The sequence below is a fragment of the Rattus norvegicus genome, chromosome 10 (genome assembly GCF_036323735.1).
Source record: "Rattus norvegicus strain BN/NHsdMcwi chromosome 10, GRCr8, whole genome shotgun sequence".
In the NCBI taxonomy this organism is placed as follows: Eukaryota; Metazoa; Chordata; class Mammalia; order Rodentia; family Muridae; genus Rattus; species Rattus norvegicus.
The window spans coordinates 101,653,381-101,678,247 of NC_086028.1; the positions used below are offsets into that span (position 1 = coordinate 101,653,381).

The window sequence follows — 24,867 nt, forward strand, 5'->3', positions numbered from 1 at the left end:
TATATCATGTGATAAGCTCGCATTCAGTCAACAAGAGCACGGCAGAGGTCAATGCCGTGTCTTCTACCATTCTCTATGTTTTTGGCTACACTGGCTAACCGGGAACTCCCAGAACCTACTGGCTCAGCCTCCCTGTGTACAATGACATCTTACCACGCTCCTTCTCTTCAAAGCTATTGTGATTTATACTTTATTTCTTCTTGAGATAAGTGCACACAAGACCAGTCTTGGTTTCTGGTTTTCTCCTTTGTTTTTGTTTCATTCGCTGGTGTTTGCCGTGGTGCTGGGAACTGAACTTGGCCTTACGAGTGTGCAGAACCAACTCTACCATTGTGCCACACCCTTCCATCTCCTACCTCTGCTCCTGAGCTGAGAATTACGGTGTTCAACAACATGCCCAGTGGCTTTTGCTTAAAAATCTTGAAGATGTGCTGACAAGATGGCTTCGCAGGTAAATGTGACGTGACTGCTGTCAAAGCTGACAGCCTGAGGTCAACCCCAGGACATACTTGGAACGAGAGAGCTGACTCCTGCAAGCTGTCCTGACATCCCCATGCATTCAGTGGTGGCCCCACCATACCAAACAATGGACATTTAAAAAGTCACCAACAAAATGAAAGGGGTTTTGGTGCACCCCTTTAATTCCAGCATTTGGGAGTCAGCAGCAGATGGATTTCTGAGGTCTAAGCCAGCCTGGTCTAAAAAGTGAGCTCCAGGGCAGTCAGGGCTACACAAAGAAACCTTGCCTTGAAAAACCAAATAAATAAACAAACAAACAAACCGAGATGATCTTTCTCTCCTACGAACATAAACTATTTTACCCTTAATTTGAGTTTTCTTGAAGTGCCAAGCCTTCTGAAATTCATACCCACATCATACAGAAACCTAATTTTTATCTTTTTTTCAGCATTGACTATTCAAGTCTCTCCTCTTCCTGGTGACTTATAATGTACCTACCTCACACCATATTCCTTTCTAGTTGGTTTTCTATGAATAACAGTATAACCAGTAAAAAAAAAAAAATTAAATGGCTGTACTGGCTGGTTTTGTGTGTCAATTTGACACAAGCTGGAGTTATCACAGAGGAAGGAGCCTCCCTTGAGGAAATGCCTCCATGAGACCCAGCTGTAAGGCATTTTCTCAATTAGTGATTAAGGGTAGGAGGGCCCAGCCCATTGTGGGTGGTGCCATCCCTGGGCTGGTGTCTTGGGTTCTATAAGAGAGCAAGCTGAGCAAGCCAGGGGAAGCAAGCCAGTAAGTAACATCCCTCCATGGCCTCTGCATCAGCTCCTGCTTCCTGACCTGCGTGAGTTCCAGTCCTGACTTCCTTTGGTGATGAACAGCAGTGTGGAAGTGTGAGCTGAATAAACCCTTTCCTCCCCAACTTGCTTCTTGGTCCTGATGTTTGTGCAGGAATAGAAACCCTGACTAAGACAAGCTAAAGAGAAACCAGAGACCACAGGAAAACAAAGGCAAGAATGACTTGGCCTACATTCAGCAGCACACATACACGATGGTACTCAGCTGAGTGCTGGCAGTGTCTAACCTTGCTTGTCACCAGCAGCCTACTCACCCTCCACACCATTTCGCCATGGGTTGGGTACGCTTTCTAGGCTGGGACACACACACCCACACACACACACCTCAGTTTACAGGAGCTCTCTCTGGGCTCAGCAATGAGCTATATGAAATGGACGGGTGAGCTCACACACCGAAGGCTTCTACTGCCCAGGACTTACCTGGAGTTTGGCTAGTTCCTTCCTGATAAGGAAGCTGACTTGGTCTCGGTCATTCCTAGAGTAATAGAGGCGGCACCAAGATGGTTTACCATCCCTGCCAGCACGGCCAGACTCCTGGTAGTAGCCAGCCATGGACTTGGCGATATTCCAATGAGCAACAAACCTGTAGGATTCAAAAGACACGATAATGATGGACGAGCTAAGTGTTCTGGGAGCAGCATTCCTGTTGGAAGAGTTTACTCCGTAGTGGCCAGGTACAGGGGAACTAGCACACGAGAGACAGATTCTGGAGTAAATCAGAGTCACCTGGGTGAGAGAGACACCTGTGGTACATTACAGGCCTCTGCCATAGAGCAGCCCAACCTAAGAGGCCACAGCACGAGGCACGGGAGAAATTCTAGTAAATATAGCAAATTTAAAAAGCTCACAGTCAGGACTAAAGGGACCGCTCAATGGTTAAGAGCACTGGCTTCTCTTCCAGAGTATAGGGTTGGAGTCCCAACACCCACACAGCAGCTCACAGTTTTCTCTAACTCCAGATACAGGGGATCCAATCTTTTTTGGTCTCTGCAGGTGCCAGGCACACTAGTGGTGCACAGACACACACGTAGGCAAAATACCCATATTAAAAAAAAAATAAAAATGGAAAACCAACAAAACCCTTAAAGCCAGAGGCCAGAACAAATACTAGATTTAAGAATAGGCTGGGTGTGTTGGTGCACACCTCTAGCTAGAGCATTCAAGAGGTAAAGCTGAAAGTTGGAAGCCAGCCTTGTCTACATGAGGTAGTCCAGGCTAGCTAGGGATACAGTTAGACTCTGTCTCAATAAATAAAGACCAGAGGCCAGACAGACAGTTCAGCTGTTAAGAGCTGTACTTCTCTGATGGAGCTCCCAAGGTTTAATTATCACTACCCATGTTAACTGGCTCACAACCACTATAACTCCAGATCCAGATCTGACATTCTGGCCTCTGTGGGCACTGCACTCACACACCACAAGATAAAAATAAAGTCTAAAAAACGGTAACAATTGTTCCTTCTGAGCTGATGATCTTAGTTTACCCTCTAAGGAGGGAACGGGAGTTTGTTAAGTACCCATTATACACCAGTTACTGCATCCGCTCCACTTGTTAGATCACATGACTCTACAAGAGATGGGAGAGCTGTGTCTGTGTAAGGGCACCCAGGGAAGGAAGAACAGAGCTAGGATCTGAGCCTGAGGGTGTCTGACATCAGAGTTGGCTCCTCACAAGCTGTAGCAGACTGGGGCTCAACTCCTGATTCCAGAACCTGTGATTTTTCAAATGTACAAGTTTTGTTAGTACAGTGGCTAATTCCCATCCAGTGACATGGTGAGGCTTAATGGCACGTATATGGAGGTGCTCTGCAAACCATGCAAGGCCTTATTGATGGCACTAGGGCAGAGGGCTTCAGGCAGTCATCTAGAAGTTTTCCCAGTCAGACTATGGCTGGAAAGGAAACACTCCCCCAGAGTTGCCAGAGTGAGACTCAGAGGCTCGGCTGAGCCTCAGCTCTTAGAGACGATCAGTAACAAGGGACATGAGTAAGAGGACCTTCACCTTTGACTCTCCATAGGGGAATGGTGGGAACAGTTACTCCAGTACCCTGGCAATTCTACCTGAAGGATGGAGTCAACCAGACCCTGTTAATGGACAACCTGCTAGCATGCTGCCAGGTTCCCTGGGGTGGGGAACCACAACACTCAGAAACTGTAAGCTTTTAGGCTGTATTCCAGGGACTTCCCCAGGAGGCTTCCCTCCTTGGTGGCAGTAGGCATGCACATGGACTTGGGACTTTGTACATAGGACCAAGCAATCCACCCTAAGCCATGCCAAAGCTTACCGGACATTAGCTTTATCCACTCCCATCCCAAAACTGATGGTTGCCACAATCACAGGGACCTTCTCCTCCATCCACTCATTCTGTACCTGCGTTCTCTCAGAAGCCTTCAGGCCTGGAAAGGAGGAAAGGCAGTCAAGGAAAACTCTCATGGGTTTATCATTGGGGCAGTGGGGAGTTATTCTGGGTGTGACAGTGTCCTGGACACTTAACCTATAACCTGCATCCACCACTTCTTATCTATATGACCCTGTAGTAGGCACTTAACCTCACAGAACCTTAACTAAGGAGGAACTTAGCCAGTCAGGGGTGGTAGTACATGTTTAATCCCAGTACTTGGGAAGCTGAGACAAGAGGGTCTCTGTGAGCTCAAAGCCAGCCTGGTCTACAGAGTGAGTTCTAGAACAGTCAGAGACACACAGTTAGACCTTGTTTTTTAAAAAACCTTAGCCTATGACTAGAAAAGAATATTTAATAAAAATGAGTCCTAAGAACTTACATCCATAGCTCTCAAAAGTCTGTGGTCTAGGGCTGGAGAGATGGCTCAGTGGTTAAGAGCACTGACTGTTCTTCCAGAGGTCCTGAGTTCAATTCCCAGCAACCACATGGTGGCTTGCAACCATCTGTAATGGGATATGATGCCCTCTTCTGATGTGTCTGCGGACAGCTATAGTGTACTCATATAAATAAAATAAAATAAAAAATCCTTTAAAAAAAAAAAAGTCTGTGGTCTAGATTTTTTTTCTTATAATACCTGGGCCCATAAAAACCATCACCTGTGGCTAGAGAGAGGGTTAATAGTACAGCTGTTCTTCCAGAGGACCAGGGTTTGATTTCCAGCACCCATGTTACAGCTCTCAACTATCTAACTCCAATTCTGAGGGATCCAATGCCCTTCTCTGGTCTCTGTGGGTACTGAGCATGTGCGTGGTATACAGGCGAACAGGCAGAACACGAAAACACATGAAGACAAAAGCTCTGTCTGCTGCTGCATAGGCACAGGACAGGAGGAAGAATTTGGAGGCACAAGCTTCTACTTTTTAGTGGATTATATAAATCACCTTAGCTCTCGATCAGTACCTAGGATAGGTGACAGGTCACCTGACATTCAGGATCCATAAGGTACAGATGCCATGCTAAGAAATATGGGACAGTGAAGAGGACCGAGGGATCGGTCAGTCGGTTGGTCGGGCACCCCTTACCTGCATGGTAAGCCTTGGCATTCACACCCCTGCTGCTGAGCTCAATGGCCAGTTGTTCACAAGCTTCTCTAGTCCTGCAGTAGACAATGCCACAGCCAGATGACGACTGAGCAGGAAGAGGTGGGAGGGAGTCAGTCAGGGGAAGGATGCTACAGTCAGCCCACTGGCTAGAGTACAGCACTCTAAAAGCTCCATGCTCTCTCACACCAATGTCCCTGTCTTCTCTGAGGCTGGACAGCCAACAGGGCTCATCACTTTAGAAAAAAGCAGGACCAATCCTGGCACAGTGGTGTATGCCTTTAATCCCAGCGATAGAGACAAGGCAGGTCTCTGAGTTCAAAGCCAACCTGATCCAATTAGGGGGTTCTATAACATCCAAGGCCACATAGTGAGACCTAGTACCCAAAAAAAGGTGGGGGAGATCAAATCGAAAATCTAAAACCCAGCCTTTCTAACTCCCCTGTCTCCTCTCTGAAAACCCTGTGTAGGCTTACTAAACATGCAAGGACTGTTCACCTGCCTCTCACAGTAGGATCTGGGACCAGAGAATCCCAGTGAAGACAAATGCTATGTTTAAAAAAGAGGAGAAAACCCTCTTTGTATACACGTTTTAGGGAGCCCAGCTGAGGTAACTAGAAATCAGTGTCTGCATCTGTGCTGCAGACAGCACCTTGGCCTCCGCACCCCAGCACCTCACCCCGTTATCAGCCTTCTGTCCAAGGGCCTTAAGGCAGAAGTCCCTCAGATTGCCATAGACGTCAGGAATCAGTTCCTTGAACTGCACATCATAGAAGAGATTGGCCCGGAAACAGGGAGTCTTGAAAGAGGCCACTGGCTGCTTCAAGTGCAGGGCAGCAAACACATCCTCTTGAACCTGTGGGGTGGCTGTAGCTGTCAGAGCCACGCACGGGGCATGTGCTAAGCGGGAACGTAGGGCGCCCAGACGCAGATAGTCAGGCCGGAAGTCGTGTCCCCACTGGGAAACGCAATGAGCTTCATCCACCACCAAGTAGGAGAGCAGGTTTCGGGACAGGAGGGAATTCAGGGTGGGCTGGAAGGAGGCTGAAGCTGCCATCTCCGGGGTGATGTACAGAAGTTTGGTCCGAGGTTTGTCTCGCTCCAGGTCAGACAGCAGCTCCTTCCTCTCCTGTACTGAGAGCTTTGAGTTCAGAGAACTAACTTGTACCTTCAAGGCCAGCAAGTGGTCTACCTGGTCCTGAGGGTGGAGAAGAACATGGAGTGGAGTATCATTAGCCTTCAGGACCAGGCAATCAGCACAGCATCTCAACCATGGACCACAATGGCCTCCATCTACTCTCCAGTATGTCTTCTCTTTGGTCAGAAGACAGGGTGGTAAAATGGATGGGAGGACAGGCTCTGGGGCCTGGATCAATGGTGGCTCTCACGTAGCTGCCAGATGCTGAGACTCTGTTCCTTCTCATTCACCAATCTCACCCCACTGCCCACCACAGTAGCTACCTGACAGGACTGTGACGAGAATTAGATGAGACTTTGCTCCTCAGAGGTAAGATGGAAGATGGTGGTACAGGCTTCTAATCTTAGCACTTCAGATAGAGAAACAACAGGAACAGGGGTCTGAGGCCAGCCCTACCTTCATGTTAAGTTTGAGGCCAGCCTGGGCTATAAGGGACCTCGCCTCAGAAGATTAAAAAAAAAAAAAAAAAAGAACAGAATGAGGGTGAGGATGGTAGCACAGGCCTTCAAACTCAGGAGGCAGGGGCAGGTGAATTTCTTAGGCTTGAGGCTAGCCTGGGCTACATAGTGACTTCCAGTATCCTGCCTTAGGAAAAGAAATTTTAGAAAAAAGTGAGTGAAGCAGGTGTACACACACGTCTTGGCACAAAGCCTTGATGTAGTGAATATCCACTCAGTGTTCTTGCTGCTCTGTCTCTCTGCCTATATGGTAGATGGCTCTGACCCACATGGCTGGGCTTCCTCAATCCTACCCGCTCATCCGCAGGCACTAAATATAGTCACGGCATCTGCAATGCAGACACTAAAAGTTTGTTTCTCTCCACCTCGTTTCTGCTGCACATCCCTGTACTGTGCCAAAATTGAATATACACCAGACGGTCCCCATATCAACTCATCAGCTATCCACCCCAACCCTTGTGAGTACAGACAGGAGAGGGAATATATGCGTGCACAGATCTGGCTGAATACTTTTTTGGACAATAACAGGAGAAAGGAACCTCAAACCAGATGCGGCAGCATATGCCTTTAATCCAGCACTCGGGAGGCATAGGCAGGAGAAGCTTTTTTTTTTTTTTTTTTTTTTTTTGGTTCTTTTTTTCGGAGCTGGGGACCGACCGAACCCAGGGCCTTGCGCTTCCTAGGCAAGCGCTCTACCACTGAGCTAAATCCCCAACCCCAGCAGGAGAATCTCTTATGAGTTCAAGGATAGCTTATTTATGCAACTCGAAGGTCAGCCAGGGCTGCACAATAATATCCTGTCTCAAAAAGGAAGGAAGGAAGGAAGGAAGGAAGAGAAAAAAGGGCTATCGAGATGGCTCAGTGGTTAAGCACCGACTGCTCTTCCAGAGGTCCTGAGCTTGATTCCCAGCAACCACATGGTGGCTCAGAACCATCTGTAATGGGATCTGATGCCCTCTTCTGGTGTGTCTGAAGACAGCTACAGTATACTTATATACATAAAATAAATGAATAATTCTTTAAAAAAGAAAAACAAAACCGCAGTAACATATTGTGACTGGCCACAGTAATACGCACTAGTGAGAACTCTACTTTGGGCGGTAGAGGAACTCAATATAGTTAGTTACCTAGGCAAATCAGAGAAGAGGCAAAGACGAAACAAAGAAGTGAAAGTTCTTTAACTTGTGTGTGTGTTGCTTGTATTTAAGTCTGTGTACCACACTGAGGCCTGGTGCCTGAGGTGGTGAGCTGCCATGTGGGTGATAGGAATTGAACCCTGATCCTCTGCAAGAACAAGTGCTCTTATATACCAAGCCAACTCTCTAGACCAAGGCAGTAAAACTTCCAGCTGTAAAATCCCTGCTCTTCAAGCTGGGCCTGGGACTTCATAGCTGGAAATTTTACACACCCATAATCCTAGCCTTCCTGAGGTAGACAGCGGCAAGAATGGAAGTTCAAAGGCAGCCTAGGCCTTAAAAAAATGCCAATTAGATGGATCTATAGATAATGGTATATGAATAAAGTGTCTATGAAAGAAATTGAAAGTAAAATTAGAAGGGGACAAAGTGAACAGACAGGAGGGAAGGGCAAAAAGGGAAGGGAGGCGGGGGATGTGCCCCACGTGCAGTGTGTGTTTATCTGAAAACTGGGAAAGGTGACGGCCAAAGCAAACAAGCAAAACGCCCCTGTCCCTCATGATCCTTTTGAGGTTTCATGTACACTCCTCTGCAAGACTCACCTGAATCAAGGCAATGAGAGGAGAGACCACAATGGTGATCCCTTTAGCCAGCACGGCAGGGAGCTGATAGCACAGAGATTTCCCTGCCCCTGTGGGCATGCACACAAACACATCCTTGTCACCTGCAAAGAGAGCAGAGAACACTTCAATAGATCTGAATGCCTCTTGCATTAATGCCTTTGAAGGAGTAATTTGTTTTCTTTACCATTATTTATTTATTTTGGACAGGGGTTCTTGGTGTAGCAGCCTTGGCTGTCCTGGAACTCAATTTGTACACCAGGCTGGTCTTTGAACTCCAAGATCTGCCTGCCTCTGCCTCCTGAGTGCACCACCATCCACCATACCTGCCCCCCCACCCCCCTGTGACCACTTCTTTCTTTTTTTGGAAGGATTTTGACTACTTAACCACAGCCGACTTGGAATTTGCTCTGTTGACTGAGCTGGCTTTGAACTTGCTTGATCCTCCTGACTCTGTGTTCCAAATGCTGGGATTCCAGCCCTATGCAACTAAGCCTGGATGATTGTTGGAAATCAAATGAGAATGTAGGGAAAGCATCTAGCAGAGCATCTGCACACGGGAATGTCTCGGTATAAGGTTTGCTTCCTTCCATTTATTCCCTTCCCCACGCTTGGGAGACCGAGACATTCGGAAAAACTGCTTCTAACGGTGATACTGTGATAGCTAAAGAAACTTCATTCTGTGCTGGTTACCATCTGTGTCCGACTCGAGTTCCTGAAGATAAGTTCCCAGCAACCTTGACTCCTTGACACCCCCCCCCCCCACATACTCAGAAATGGGCAGCCCTGACCATTAGTTTGTTATGCTCTGACTAACTGCTGATTGTGGCTTCTGTGTCTTGCTTATGCAGTCATTCAAGGACTATTTAGAGAGTCACCTTGACTATCTAATCTTGGCAGGGTAGAAGAGCTTTCGTGGATTTTGCTTTTAAAAGCCCTTCCTTACCCACTTCTGGGTAGCACATCCTTGATTTGGGTCAGAGACTGCGGCAATCGCTTCTCGGCCTTTTGGCTAAGATCAAGTGTCGAGACTGCGGCGAGGCTGACAGCTTTACCAAATTTGGCTAATTAAAATCTAAATTGAGTCTGGGAGTCTTTTATGGTGGTGGTCTTGAACTTAACAATAAGGGTAATAAAAATAAGCAAAGCATTCATCGAGTGTGGTAGCACACACCTTTAATCCCATCCCTCAGGAGGCAGGGGCTGGCCTGGTTTATAAAGTCAATTCCAGCACAGCTATGACTACAGAGAGAAACTGCGTCTCAAAACATCAAAAAGTAAGAAAGCATTCAGGAGGTATAGGTAGAGGAAGACTGACCTCTGGAAATTCGAGGCCAGCCTGGCCTACATAGCTAGTTCTAGGCCAGTGGTCTACATAGCTAGTTCTAGGTCAGCTAAGCAGCCAAGCTGTGTAGTAAGAACTTGTTTCTAAAAACAAACAGAACAAGGCTTAAGTAGTCTTGAGCTGCTGGGGGGGTGAGTGTTTGGATTAAACACCCAGGGAAGCAGAGTTCTGGGCACACCGGGGTAGAAAGCCAAGGCTATTTTACCACTCAGAAGTCTGTTAATAAGCCTGTCACTGGTAGGGCACTGCTGTTCCCTCCCATTTGGACAACCTCAGTCACCCTATTTCCAGTTTACAGTGTTCCTAGTCTCTCCAGCTTACAGTGTTATTAGTCTTTCTTTCTTTCTTTTTTGTTGTTGTTGAGTCTTTTTTTTTTCCTTTTTTTTTTATTGGATATTTCTTTATTTACATTTCAAATGTTATAGTCTCTTCTTTTCTACCTGGAACTCAAGCTACTGAACTTACAAGTAAGAGGATTACCTAGGTCACTGACAGGATTAAGCATTACTGCTGCCCTTGCTACTACCTGTGCAGGAACAAGAACGGGCGTCTAGGAACAGACGTCAAGGGCAATCTGTGGGTCTGGCTATGAATAAACACCAGAACACTCGTGAGTGGTTCTGTCCAAAACTTGTAGCAGGTTATGATAGCCCATACCTGTAATACCAGTATTTAATAACCCAGAAGCAGAAGGGCTGCTCAAGTTTGAGGCCAACTTGATGTGTATAGAGAATTCCAGGCCAGCCAGGGCTACATAGACAGCATATCAATAAACGAACAAACAAATAGACACCTACCATCAATAAACAACCCCTAGCTTTAGTTGTGAAAGATTTCCAAACCAGTAATGGATAAAGGGTGAGGAGGTAGGAGTCAAGAGGGTGTTGTGCTACAGAGATACGACGGTACAACCAGCAGTCTGCAAAACAGGTAGCTTGTCATGTTACCTTTCACTACAGCCATGATCGCACTCTCTTGTAAAGGTGTTTTAAAAGAATCAAACCCAAAGACTTTCTTCAGGGTGCTCCGGACTCGCCGCTCCCGGTCGAAGGGAGTGGAGAAAGGACGGGCGCTCATCTTTGCAAAAAGCAGCAGCCAAAAGGTGAATGCAAAGGTAGTCAAAGGTTATCCCAGGAAACCCCCTGCTCCGCTTTAAAATATAGCCTTTGTTTCTTCTGCAGTATAATCTGCTATGTTACGCTTAAATATATCATTCTCCAGCAGTAAAAGTGAAGGTTGAATTGCTTCACGCAATACATCCCTGAGGAGTTAACATCACTTCTCCCTTTAATGAAAATAAAAACAATGAACTTTCCAGGTCAGTGGAACAGAACTAGAAACTGAACCACAACAAAGCCCGCAAACGTCTTCAGATCCGACTGGAGAACTTGGAATCCTTTTTCTAGGGTCCTTGTTCTAGAAGCAAAGCCATAGAGACCACTCTCCCTTACAGGATGCCGAGCCCCCCTTCCTCTGGGCCCCAAGTCAACAGGTTTCGCCCTTCGCCAGCCAAATGCTCCCTAAGATGTCAGACCCCAGGCTCTTTTCGGTTGGCTCTGCAGCTTTTTAAAGAACACTACTCCCTAATTCTAACTCAGAAACCAAACCGCCCGAGTAGCCAGCGAAGTAGAAGCCGCAAAACCTTACTTCCGTCCCGTGCTGATGACGTTTCCAAGAGCTGCGCGTAAGGGGTGGAGCCATGCCCAGAAGCGGCCCTTTTGATTGGTTTTCAGTCGGGCGCGGAGTCTCCTGGGATGCGGAAGAAGTTGGTTTTCTCGCACCTAAATCGGCTTATGAGTCATAGGTGTGAGCCACACCGTGCTGTGGGAATAAAATGGCGGGGAAGAAGAATGTTTTGTCGTCTCTTGCAGTTTATGCGGAATATTCAGATCCTGAATCTGATGGCGAAACTGGAGTCGACGCTGTAGGCAGTGCGGCTGGTGAGACTTGAGCTGGAAAGAGGGATTGGTATCTGTTATGGTTAAAACATGCTGCTTCTCTAGCGGGGTTTGGGGAGAAGCGATGCTTATTGTGCTCCTGGTGTCGGATCCTGGAACCCCAAAGCGTAGCGGATGTTCTAGGTCAGACATTAGAACGTCTTGTATGAATGATCTCTCTTTCTGCGACCTTCTGTGCAAGGCATCATGCTGGCCAGAGCATGGACCAAGGTCAGACATTAGAACGTCTTGTATGAATGATCTCTCTTTCTGCGACCTTCTGTGCAAGGCATCATGCTGGCCAGAGCATGGACCAAGGTCAGACATTAGAACGTCTTGTATGAATGATCTCTTTTTCTGCGACCTTCTGTGCAAGGCATCATGCTGGCCAGAGCATGGACCAAGGGATGCCGCATCAGTGTCTAGCCGAGACATCACTGCCTCGTTGTTTGATGGGGAAGAGAGGAGTGAAATGTACCTGGAGGATGATAAAATTTGCGTTTCGTTAAATTGGTAACTTTTTAGGAATGGGCTCAAAGTCTGTCCTAGTGCTTTTAAAAATACATCTCTCCAAAGTGCATAATTCTGTAGCTTTTTCGTAGAATGTGCTGGACATCCTTAAGCCTTCTAAGGCTCTAGGGCGATTCTGTTGCTTTGTGAGTTTTCAAAGCCTATCAGTAATCCTGTTGCCCTCAGACTGCAAACCACAATGGGATTTCTTGAAGGAATGAATAGAGGAAGCCAATTACCTTATATACCAGAGTTTTGGGTCTTCTCAGCTGCAAAGTAGGGTAAAACAATGAGGAAGAGAGTCTTGCGCATAGAAGGCGTTTTTGAGGTTGCATATGAGACAAGATAGAGATGTGTATGGTATGTCAAAGCAGGAGTTTAAGCAACCTGCTGGGCTGGTTCAAAGAGGGGAAGGCTCTAACTGGTCTAATAGACCAACAGCATGTAACAGACCCCCATCCCTTGGAACTGGAATCAAACCCAGGATTTTACACATGTTAGGAAAGCATTCCACTACTTTGCTACTTCCCCAGCCTATACTAAAAATATTAAGACATGAGTTTACTGTTTAATTTTCTTTTCATATACATATGGAGTGGACCATGCAAATGAGTTCTGCCCATTGTGGCATTGGCTCTTCTGAAACTGAGTTGCCTGGTGTAGGTACTGGAAACCAAACTCCGTCAGACTCACAGAGGTCTGCTTGGCCCTGTCTCCTGAGTGCTGGGATTAAAAGCATGGGGCACCAAACCTTATACATTATGCACAAATATAAGAGCCATCTTCCCATACCCCTGTTCTTGTTTGTTTTGGGTTCAAAGGTGTGCACCTCCTCTCATGGCATCACCCCTGATCTAAATTGTTCTTCCTAAAAACAAAATCTAATCTGGGCTTATAGTCACTTACCTAAGACTTAGGTTCCCTTTTTATCTTCAGAAATGATCTCAGCCATTCAGTTTTCAGAAACATTTTTACATTCCTCCCGTCTTCCCCTTCCCCTCTTTCAGAAGAGAAAGGTGGCTTAGTGTCTGATGCCTATGGAGAAGACGACTTCTCTCGCCCAGGGGGTGATGAAGATGGTTATGAAGAAGAGGAGGATGAGAACAGTAAGCAGTCGGTGGGTAAATCTTCCAGATCCATCCGTTCAAACACTATTCCGTTTCATGGTTAACTGCCTCCCTTTTCCCTTTTGGTTTGGAATCAGTTGGTACCAGTTGGAAATGTAGCTCATGGGAGACTACTTTGGCTAAGCATGTCAAAGACTTGATGCCCAGCACCACAAAAAGAAGAAAAAGTTGAATTGGCTGAGTAGTAGTAGTTCTTTTTGAAAATTAAGGTTTGTTTTTTTTTTTTAATTTTTCACACAAACCATATTTTATTAGCTTTCGGGGGAAAGTCTTTTGTGTTTTTGAGATGGGGTCTCACAAAGCCCAAACTGACCCCAAACTTTTGATCCCTGAGCTCCAGATCCTCTTGTGTCAGACTCTTGAGAGCTGAGTTTATAAGCATGAGCCACTATGCCTAGCTTGGTTACTTTTTGTAAATTGATACTTTTAGTATCAGTGGGTATTTTATGTTTTTCGTGAGTTTAACTAATCTTCCCACTTGTATTAATATGTTCATCCAAATTAGTGTGGCATTTACATATCTGTATTCAACTTTGTATTAATCTTGGTTGGGGTTTATTCAAATGCTTCGCTTTCTAACTAGGTAAGGAAGGGAAATTTTCTTGTGATCGTCCACTTTGACTCTCTTGTTATATTCCACTTGGTGTTTTTGTCAGAATCCCCTGGTTCTTGATCACAGAACTTCCTTGAGGCTAACTAGGTACAGTAACAATGGAAGGAGAACTGTGTCCTCATCAAAATGAGAGGCATTTATGGCACACAGCCACATGAGCAGTAGACCTGGAATTTTAACGTCTGGAAGGGAAAAGGGCAAGGAAATTCAGGCTATTGCTTAGCACAAAAAGGCGTCTAAAATTGAATTTGGATATTAAATCCGGCCACTTAAAAGCAGTGTTTATTCAAACGCTCACAACACGCTTTATTTTGCTGTTGTTGTTTGGATCTTTTGTTCTATGCTGATATATGAAGGTTAGCGTTAGAATGCTTTTTAAACTAAGTATAATGGCCCATGTCCTGCAATTCTAGCATTCAGGGTGCTAAAGCAAGAAGAGTGGAGATTCAAGAGTATACTCCTGTCTCAAATAAGTAAAAATAAAGGCTGGGGGCGTAACTCAGTGGTACAGCAGCGGCACTTGCCCAGCATTCACGGGACCCTGGGTTTGATCCCCAGTGCCACATAAAAACAACAGCAAACCCAACATTTCACAGTGTATTCTGTATTCTCTTCTGAGAATTCTTCATGCCTTTATCCCACCCAGTAGTGATAATTTAGAGTTGAGTAAAATTGCTAAGAAAACTTGTGGAAGCCAGAATGTTTGTGTCTAGCAGGGATGAAGCCAGCACCAACCACAGAAATTTAGTCGTGATGGTTCATGGCCTGAAACCCCAGCACGAAAGAGTGAGGATTCCAGGTCAGGGTCATCCTTAGCTAGAAGGAAGCGTTGTTAAGTTCTTTGGCTTTCCGTGTGTATGTGTGTGCGTGTGTGTGTGTGTGTGTGCGCGCGTGTGCGCGCACCTTCCCTTAACACCCAAATTTGCATCTGTGTTTTAAAATATTAACCCACATCTGCTTGCTGTCCTATTCAAGCTGTGTATGATGCTTTAGTATTTTTTAAACCTTTCCTCAGTCCCCGGTGTGGATATTGGGGACTACGTGAGCATCCTGCCAAAGCTCCATCTTCGACTGTACGGTTGGTTTCATCTTGAGGGAGCTGTGGCAGTGGCATAGCAAGCTTTTGCTTCCCTGGCACCACCCAGGGCCCTTGTCTAAACCCACCGCGGTGTAGGTTGTTTGTGTTAACTTCTGGAGTGCCATGTCGTGTTTGGGTTAAAGTGTAGTAAACGGCTCACATCTGCTTCTCAGCTTTTGACCCTATGGAATTGTGGGCTTACATTGGAGAGTTCAGCACTCCCATGGGTCTGACTCAGGCAGACCTCCTTTGGGTAAGGAAGAGGGCTGAGAGCAGTGGATCAGTGAGTGTAATGCGAGCGCCCAAAAGGCTGTTCCTCGCCCTTCACTTCCCCCCTCTCCGGGCCACTTGGTCTGGTGATTTGATGCCCGCTTTCCTGTGTCAGTGCTGCTGGCTTGAGGTGCCAGCATCACAGTGCCTAGGTGTTGAGCAGTGGGATGGTTGTGGGTTGAATGTCAAAGAAGTGGTAAGAAAATTCATAATCCTGGCCTTAGTAATTGCAGCCTGGCCTGACAGGTGTGGGACATGTGGCATCTTCCCTCTCTTTATACATGGTTTACACAGTTTCCCTCAGGAATTTTCATTGATGTAGGTGATGACACACAGATTCTGAGCTGCTGACCCCCCACCCCCTCCAGAACGTCTCCTCTTCCTTTCTCTTTTTCTAGTTCTGGTTTGTATGGTAGGGAAGGGTTCTTGGTGGGGTGACTCCTGCTAGGTAAGCCTGTTTACTCTAACCGCCGGTTGTGTATGTGAGACTCCCAGGCCCACTCCTTTTAAGTTTAATCCTCTAAATTCTTTGTCTTGTAGGAAGATGACGATTCAGAGACTGAAAAACCTGAGGCTGATGACCCAAAGGTATTTGGTGTTGGTTGTGGCGGGAGGCTGGATTTGATCAAGGCTTTTAGCATTCTGACTCAGGTCAAATGTGGGGTCAGGATCTGTCCCACTAGCACACAGAATGTGGGCATTTTCTGGAATAAAGCCAGTTTAATGAAGGCTCTTAAGGCCACTACGAATTCCTAAGACTTGAAATAAAAAGCTCCAGAGGCCTGCCTGAGTCCTGTAGTCCATACACACTAAGTCCAGCCCCGTCCTCCCAGGTGTGTGCCAGTCACACATGCACATGGTCTTTTGTGAAACAGCATCCCTCTCGTGGGTCTGTCTAGTAGCAACTGAGAGTAGTTAGCAGTGGCTCTTGTCACAATCCTAATGATCCTGTGGTGGTGAAGGCCAGGTGCTTACTGTACAATGGGTACTGGAAATGTCCTTACTGTGGAATCATGCTTTATGATGCAAACATCGCCCTTGGAAGAATAGGTACCACATTTCACAGTTACAAACTTCTCTGAAATGAGCCAAAGCCTTCAAGGTTGCATAAGTGAAATCGAAGAGACTTATGCCTGGTTGTAATTGTAAATACGCAAATCCAGAGCTTCTCACAGTCTCTGTTTAAAATGGTATATTTATATATGACTTATACCTATACAACATGTATTGCCTAACTCCCCCTCTAGTTCAGATTATCTCAAATAATTGATACACTGTATCATTCAGAAAATGATTTTAGGAATCTTATATTCAATGCAGATGCGATTTTAAAAAATAAATTAAACGCATTGTGTTTGAATTTGTAGATGTGAGGTATGAAAGGGGGCCGTGCATCCGCTGAGTGTACAGCATGAGCCGTTCCATTGTCAGATAGGACTGTATGTAGAGCATTGGTCTAAGCTGAGGAAGGCTGCAGAAGACTTGGAATGTGTTTTACCAAGGATTCAAGAGCAGACAGTGTGGAGCCCAGAGACTAGGTGCAAACTACTTGTGCAGAGTAAAAAACCCAGGCTAAGAACTGGCCTGGTAGAGTATGGGGCAGACTTACAGTTTAACACTGAAAGCTCCCTGAAGAAGTTGGCATGCCCTTGGCTGTCACCCTTCCTACGGTGCCACGATCCCAACAGCAAATTCTCGAGGAAAGATACAACCTTGTGAAAAAGGGAGCCCTGTGGAGCACAAAGGACTTACTGCTTTCTCTAAGAGCAGGTAGTAAAGACCAGGGCACACACAGGTACGTACACATGCACATGCACGCACGCACGCACGCACGCAGGAGATGCCCACTGATGCCAGAAGAGAGGTGTCACTTTCTGGAACTAGAGTTACAGTTAGCTGTGAGCTGCCTGGTGTGTACTGGGAGTTGGACTCGGGTCCTCTGCAAGAACAGCAAGTGCTTTTAACCTCCGAGCCACCTCTCCAGCTCTGTTGGACTTAAGTTCTGTTTAACTTTATATGAGAGGATTTTGTTCTAAGCTTTTGGTTTGCATAATTGCCAGAGGTCTTTCAGTTTCTCTTCTGTTTGTTAAGCTAATGAGTTGCGTCATGGCCGTCTGTCCACCAGATGGCACTCTCTGCTTCTTTTCAGGATCTATTTTAACTCCTCATGTAGGGGTCTCAAAACCTTCGGTTTCATGACACAACTTGGAAATGCAGATCCCAAGGAGCTTCTGTTCATTTTGTATATTGATATCTTAGAAGTCAAACCGAGAGAGGTGCAGACTCAGCACCGGGCAGGATGGAAACTGAGAGCCTTAGAGCTCATTGGGCCGTCAGTGTAGCCGGTTAGTGAGCTCCAGGGTCAATGATAGACCTTATCTCAGAAAATAAGGTGGAGAGCAATGCAGGAGGATCCTGACCTCCTACCTCTGACCTCTGTGTACACATGTGCAGGCACCGCACACACACCGCACACACACATGCACCATGCACTCAACCATGTGAACACTCAAAACTTAATTGGTAGTTTGCTAAAAAATAGTTGCTCTGTTTGTGTGTGTGTGTGTGTGTGTGTGTGTGTGTGTGTGTGTGTGTATGTGTGAGAGAGAGAGTGTGTGTGTGTGTGTATGTGTGTGTGTGTGTCCGTCCTGCAAGACAGGTTGTCTTTGTAGCCCTGGCTGTACTGGAACTCACTTTAGAGCAGATCTGCTTGCCTCTACCTCTCTGCTGGAGTTAAAAGCCTGCACCGCTACTCCCCCTGCTTTATTTTTGAAAGTCTCACATGCTGAAGCCCAGGCTGGCCTGGAATGCCTTATATTACCAGGCTGCTCTCAGATTCTCAGTAATCCTCCTGCGTCAACCTCCCAAATGCAAGCCACAATGCCCAACCTCTTGTGTATCTCTAAAACACTTTCAGTAGGTCTTTACCGTACATGATTTCACACCACCAGACCAGAAACTGGCAAATCTCTGAGCTACACAGATTGTTTTGGGTGTTGACACATACTGTTCTGGAATAGCCCCAAAGGGCATCTGTTTCTGATTACCAGTGTCATCTGACAGGTTGGTAGAAAGCTGTCAGGTTACAACGATGTTTCTAGTAAGTTCCCTTGGGAACTTCAGTGTTACTGCCAGTAAATGCTGTTCTTCACTTCTGATAAAATGTCTGTGGAGAACCAAGAAGGCATAGCCTGAATGTCAGTCAGTCTTTCGTGTAAAGTGGTGTTCCAGTGAAGAAAACAGCTGTTTTCACGTGGACCTCAAGTTACACATATGAACTTTTCCTTGAGACAGCTGTCTTGATGGGCCTTACACATGTTTGGTTTACTTTCAGGTCATCATAGGTGGTGAATACATTAGTTCTCAAGGGTCACATTAGTAAAATGAATCATTTTACAGCTTGGTGAAGGGTGTTCTTACATGAATTTCCTTTTTTTTAATTGACCATACCATAATCTCAGCTCTCAGGAGGCAGAGGCAGGTGGATCTCTGAGTTTGAGGCCAGCCTAGTCTACAGAATGAGTTCAGGGCAGCCAGGGTTACACAGAGAAACCCTGTCTTGGAAAACCAAAGACAAACAAAAGCAAATACTGGCTGCTGTTGGGATAGTGTGAGCTCTGCAGATCCCCCAGGGCTGCAGACCCCTTCTGTGGTTTTTGTTTGTTTTACGCCTTGCTGCACATTGGTCGTACTGACAGTTGGCTTTCAGTGTACAGTGGTGCTCCGGCCTCTGTCTCTGAAGTGCTGGAATTGCAAGCAAGCGCCACCACAGCTGACCTGCAGACCAGCTGTGAGAACCCACATAAACAGAATCTGAGGGTCAGTGATCACTTTGACTGTTCTGTGAAAGTCAGTTCCACAGCCCTCCTTGGTGTCTTGAGTTCTTGGTGTCAGTGGCTGTAGTGCAGCGGTTAGGTTATCCAGAGCAACACAATACATCCCAGCATGGCTTCGGATCTAGCTTTCCTTGAGACATCTCTGAACCTCAGTTTCTCTTCTCTGGGAAATGGGCATCATAATGAAATCCGCCTTTCGTTTGATAAGGGTTAAAGTGCTTAAAATAGTGCTGGGCGCCTGAGATCAGCAGTAGCAGCTGCCACCACCACCGTTGCCAGGGCCTCTGCTCACTTCCCAGGCTGGTCACCAGTGTCACTGACTACAGAAGAGAGGCCTGTGCTTGCAGCCTCAGTGTGGTTAGAGGAGCAGGCGAAGGCACTAAAGAAAGCTGGGAGGGAGGGAGAGACGGCCAGATGCAGACCTGGAATAGCACAGAGCTACATGGGAGGTTTGCTGTCATACTGGAGAATGTTCCGTCATCTCTGGCCAATGGTTTGAGTTCTTCATAAGGTAGCATTCTCACAGTTTGTAAAAAGTAAAACTATTCGTCATTAATGTTCTAGTTTATGGGTTGCGTTGAGGTTGGACAAATCCACAAAGGGTTCCAGACTCTCTGGAGAGGAGAAGTATGGTAGAAGGGCAAGGTTGAGAATTCTCTTGCTGCTATCAGCAAGCCAGTATAGTGGCCCATGCCTTTAATCTCAGGGCTCAGGACAGAGGCAGGTCAGGCAAATCCTGATCTATAGAGGGAGTTCTAGGACAGCCAGGGCTGAAACCCCTGTCGGGAAAAAACAAAACAAACAAACCAAAAACTGAAAAGGTAACAAGACTAGAAATTCCCTTTTTGTTATTTTAAACTTTCATTATTATTGTGTGTGTATAGCTGTGGAGAGAGGGGCACGTGTGTACCATGTGCACATACAGAGGTCACAGAACAACTTTGGAGTCACTCCTTCCTCCTCTGCACATGTCCTGGGGGTTGAATGCAGGTTGTCAGGCTTGAACAGCAAGTGTCTTTGCCTGGGACTCCATCTCCTTGCTCCTGTTACTCTGTTCTGTGAGACAGGGTCTCACTGTAGCACAGGCTGGCCTCAGTCTGCCCATCCTCCTGCTTCAGCCTTTGGAGGACTGCGACCTAATTTTGTTACCCTGATACTTGGAGTTGCTTCTGTGTGAAGTCTCCTGCGTTGGAGTTTGAATACGATGGTAACTCCATATCCTACTGTATAGGAGGGGGCCTTTTTGGTCTTTGTCAGTCTGAGATAGAAGGGACTGAGTTACAAATCAAGAGAAGAGGAGGCCAGAGGGGAGGCAACTCAGTATGCCAAGAGAAGCTAAACACTGGCATGCTTCTATTCCATACTTTCTTCTCTTGGTGTCTGGTCTCACCTCCTAGGGAAGCAGTCTGGACCTTAAATGCTTTGATCACTCAACAGAAGGTAGTGCTGCTGTCCTAGAAACCGTCAGACCAGCTGTGGCAGCCCTCTGACAGCACCGCACCTCGAGCTCCCAGTGGCTCCAGTGTGCCCTCTGTCCATTTGCCCTTGGTGCAGGAGCTCCCGAGTGCCGCTGTCCTCTGTCCAGGCTTTGCCTCCATAGTTCTGGAACATTCTCCCTTGTTTATTTTTCTTCCACTCCTGCAGTTCCTGTGGATAGAGGTATTTCCATTTCCCTGGCACGCCCTTCCATTGACCACAAGCAGGGATAGATAGATGACCTGGAACAAGAAAGGCAAACCGCCTGCTGCCAGCTGTCAGGGAGGGCCTGTACTTGGGAGCTCCCTGGGGCCTCTGGTCCAGGCTCTGTGGTAGGGAAAGAATCCTGGTTTTTCTAGGCGCTAACATTGAGTAGGGAATTGTTGTGGCATTTTTGAAAGAGGTGTGTATGATCCCAGTTAAATCAAAAGAAAACATTCTTAAAATCCTTAGAGCCCAAGCTGGGTGTGGTCGCTAATTTAGAAGGGTAAGGCAGGAGGGTCACAAATTTGGGGCCAAACTGGTCTAAACAGTGAAGCCCTGCCTTAGATTTGGCAGGACATGATGACACATACCTCTAATTCCAGCAGAGGCTGGTAGATCTGTGAGTTCCAGGCCAGTGGGCACGCCACAGCCAGACCCTGTCACAAGATTCTAACGGACAAGATTGAAGGGGGAGTTGGTACCTAAAGAAAGCTGTCCTCCAGCTGTGGAGGCCAGTCACACACCCACCACCTCACCCAGCTCAGCAGGACTGTGAGGCCCACCTTCTGGGATCTTATGCAATGGGGTGGGGAGGGGGAGAGAGCTCCCAGAGTGAGTGAAGCAGCCAAGGCCATTATGGCCTTCAGTGCAGCTGTGCCGTGTGTTGTGTGTGTTCCGCAGGGTGAAGACATCCTGCAGCCATGTGTTCTCAGCTCACAGACCTTGGTACTTTGGTTCACACAGCTCCTAGACAAAAACGTGCTTCGTGGTTCTCTGTCTTAAGTAGCTAGCTGCAGACACTAAGTATTACTCTTGTCACGGTTCAACTGCTACTTAGAAACCAGATGTGTGTGGGGGGTATCATGTCCAGGGTTCCTGTGAGTGCCTTGAGTATCCTGTAGCCCGTTCGCTTATGTGCCGTAGGATGCTGGGTGCTTTGATGCACAGGTTGAAGCTTCAGTGGTAGATGGTCTTGGAGTTGGGGCTGAGGCAGATGTAAGTCTCGGTGCCCTGAGGAGGCCCAGCTCAGCCATGCCAGTGGCTGTGTGCCTCCACCCTGGAGCGGTCTGTGGCTCCTGGTCACTGCGTGTGGAGACTGTCGATGGGCAGGGCTCACTCAGTCATTCCTTCATTCTCTCTCTCCTCCCCAAGTTATTACTAATAGGCAGTGATACTTCAAATTGTATTTTTAATTGTAATTGGGGGTGTGCACTCCTGAGCACAGGACTCTCAGAGGCTGGAAGGCAGCACTGGGTGACCTGAGGCTGAAGCTTCCAGCCACTGTGAGCTGCCTGACCTGGGTGCTAGAAATCAACCTGATCTTCTGCCAGAGCAGTGTATGCTCTCAACCACGGCCGTCTCTCCGCCCTTGCTACTGCTCTTCTGCCTTATCTGAATGAAAGACCTAGGAAGGGAAAGGTACGTAAAGAGCTTTATTTCCCAGGAGTTTGTTGTTAACTGAACCTTGGGAAGAGCATTAGTTGCCACCAGTTACATAGGGACAGCAATAGAGGTGGATGGAGTCCACGTCCTCGGTCACCACCCACATGGAGACTGCCGGGTCTGTGGCTAGTTAACCTGGTCTACAGAGTAAGGTACTATCTCAAAGAAAAAAACCTAAAATTTAAAAATTAAAAAAAGAAAACAAAAAGCAGAATTGTAAGATAAATCAGTAAACATTTCTAAATAAGAAATTATTAAAAAAAAAAAAAAAAAAAAGCTGGACACCATGGATCTCACTGGAGTAATTACAGTGCTTTGGCAGGTCAGCCTGGGCTACAGCGTGAGTCTTCCTTCAATAGAAGAAAGGAGAGGACCTGAGAGATGGCTCAGTGGTTAAGGGCACTTGCTACTCTCGCACGATCCAGGTTTAGTTACCCTGCGGCAGTTCACAGCTGCCTGCAGGTAATTTCAGTTCCAGGGGATCTGAGGCGCTCCGCGGGCTCCTGCATAAACCTGGTATACATTCATACAGGCAGAATACTCATACACATCAAAGAAAAATAAATTGACAATTCAAACTGTGGAAATTATTCTGCAGTGGCTCCGATAAGCAGCACACTTCTAGCACACTTCTCCGCTGACTTCCCCCATTGGTCCATGCATGGGGTTCTTGAAGCTGCACAAGCAGCCACAATTGTCCTTGATTGAGGTTCCGCCTGTGGGAGGCGCTGGGGGAGACCTTTTCGTTCCTTACACAGATCAGGAGGATCGCCTTTGAGGCTCCGCCTTCTTGGGGTGCACTTTCTTCTGTGAGTCCTCGGGCAGTCAGGGCTGCAGCGCCATCCTCTGTTGATGAAGTCTGCAGGACCAGCCCATCCGCTTGAGTCCACTCATGCTTTACTCATGGTGTGCAGAGGGAGACCCAGGCGTTTTCCTCTGATCCTCTCCTTGGCTCACCACAGGCCTTGACTGCCCTTGCTCCAGGTGTACTGGAGCTGAGACTCCTAGGAGCCCCACCCCTCTGTGGTTCTGCAGCCGGGAAGAAGCCACTGCATGCCCGCCTACCCCCCTATCAGCCATGCAAGCCCCAACATACCTCCTTCCTTTCAGGGCCGGATGCCGTGGATTGCTGACTGAGGTGTGGCTGGGCCCTCCTTTCCCAGCTGGGATTCATCTTTTTGAAATTACATGATGTGGAAAATTGCCTGTCCTGGGGATCCAGCACTTGGCCTCCATTCTCTTGTTCTGTCCCTGCCCCTTACAATGTGGCTGGCTATGTGATTTCTAAATTTGAGAAGATTTTGCCTCTTTTTTTTTTTTTTTTTTTTTTTTTTTTGAGACCAGACCTATGTAGTCCTGGCTGTCCTGGCTGGGAGCTTGCCTTGTAGACCAGGCTAGCCTCAAACCCAGAGACCCTCCTGCCTCTGCCTCCCAAGTTGGGATTAAAGGTGTGCCCACAGCAAATCTGTATTCCTAGCCTTTGGGTAGCCTTTTTCCCAGTCACACCATGAGATACCAGGCTTCCCATGAGGTCCGCAGAGCAGTGAGTCCCCCTCCTGCCAGTACAGATCTCCATCGTGCCCGGCTCTCGGGGATGCTGGTTGCCTGTTAACTTATCATCTGGGAGTGAGCTGGGCTAGTGATGCTTTGGGACTGGCATGGTGGCTGAGGCTTTAGTGCTCTACGCTTAGCTCAGGCCATCCTCTTCTTTGTCTTTTTGTAGCTGGTCTCCCCAAGGCCCCAGAACTACAGCAAAGCCCAGATACCCTGTTCTCACAGGTAGCCTTGAAGGAAAAGAAGTGTGGTAGGCCTGCATGTAAGGTGGCCCGTGCACCGAGATAGACACCACCTGTACTGCTCCAGGGGTCAGGAGGAGAGCCACCCTTCACAAGTCCCAAGAAACAATCCTGACACACTGTCAAGTATGGGTGGTTCGGAGTAGTCAGGTATTAGACCCCTCCCCATTGACTTTCGAATTCACTTGTAAGCCTGGCCGGTTTCAGCAGGTTGTATGTGGTAGAACTGTACTGTCGGGTGAGCCTGACATACAGCTTTGCTTTAATCAGGTTTTTAGTAGAGAAAGACGCTATTTCTTCTCCTTCCCGGCCTATTCTGCAAACTGCAAGGCCCAGCTGAAGCTGACTTACTGTCTACTGGCAGACTGCTATTTAAACCTCCTGTGGAAGCCGCCTCTGGCTCTGCTTGGTGAGTTGAGCCTCCCTGTCTGAGCTGTCTAGAGTCGAGGCAAGTCCAGTGCATCCATGATGGCCCCATCAACTTCCGCCCATTTTCCTGCTAAGTGCAGTGTTTCCATCCCTGGCTGGCCACATGCCCATTCAAGGGCCCCATCCTGGCACACAGGGCACAACTGAAGGAAATGTTCTGCTATGTACAGCACTCCTATGTGGGAACCGGCTGTGAATCATGGTGGAAATCTTAGCACAGTACCTATCTGTGTGGTGTCACTGAGTCCCAGGGCTTCCCTCTACATGTCCCATTCCTGCCCCTTCGGGAGCACGTGGGGTAGGGGGGCTGAGATGAGATCTCTTATAGCTCAGACTGGCCTTGAACTCCTGGACTTGCCTCTACCTCCCAAGTGCAGTGATACAGGTGTGTGCCACCACACAGACAGAGCCCTATTCTGTGGCCCCCGGGAGGGCTCCTGGGGCTCAGAACACTTTGCTGGGCTATTGTGAAAATTAAATGAGATCGTTAGTTGAGGGCTCACTGTAAACCTGAATCCCCACTATCAATGTTTTTACTTTAGCCTGACTGCTTAGCCTGTTGTCTGCGACA

The 24,867-nt window shown here is 47.3% G+C and overlaps 2 protein-coding genes across 7 annotated transcripts in view; one reads left to right on the forward strand and one right to left on the reverse strand.

Annotated features, from left to right (window-relative positions):
- The window catches only part of Recql5 (RecQ like helicase 5), a 39,106-nt gene extending 27,904 nt beyond the window's left edge, over positions 1-11,202 (reverse strand). For 4 of the 5 annotated variants that reach the window (XR_005489766.2, XM_039085674.2, XM_017597161.3 and 1 more), the window contains exons 1-6: positions 10,525-10,657; positions 8,215-8,336; positions 5,500-6,018; positions 4,803-4,908; positions 3,604-3,715; positions 1,740-1,902 (exon numbers count right to left, since the gene is read on the reverse strand). Coding sequence is in view for 4 of the 5 variants with exons in the window: in XM_039085674.2 (XP_038941602.1) it covers positions 1,740-1,902; positions 3,604-3,715; positions 4,803-4,908; positions 5,500-6,018; positions 8,215-8,336; positions 10,525-10,654 (1,152 nt within the window). In the remaining variant the exon portion in view is untranslated. Of the gene's footprint in view, positions 1-1,739; positions 1,903-3,603; positions 3,716-4,802; positions 4,909-5,499; positions 6,019-8,214; positions 8,337-10,524 lie in introns of all 5 variants that reach the window. The other variant, NM_001105853.1, reaches the window with a different exon arrangement.
- A 131-nt stretch (positions 11,203-11,333) lies between these two features.
- Positions 11,334-24,867, forward strand: part of Sap30bp (SAP30 binding protein) — a 32,717-nt gene continuing 19,183 nt past the window's right edge. The window contains exons 1-3 of one of the 2 annotated variants that reach the window (NM_001108305.1): positions 11,375-11,517; positions 13,032-13,141; positions 15,653-15,700. In NM_001108305.1, coding sequence (NP_001101775.1) covers positions 11,412-11,517; positions 13,032-13,141; positions 15,653-15,700 — 264 coding nt within the window. In that variant the 5' untranslated portion in view covers positions 11,375-11,411. Of the gene's footprint in view, positions 11,518-13,031; positions 13,142-15,652; positions 15,701-24,867 lie in introns of both variants that reach the window. The other variant, XM_039086430.2, reaches the window with a different exon arrangement.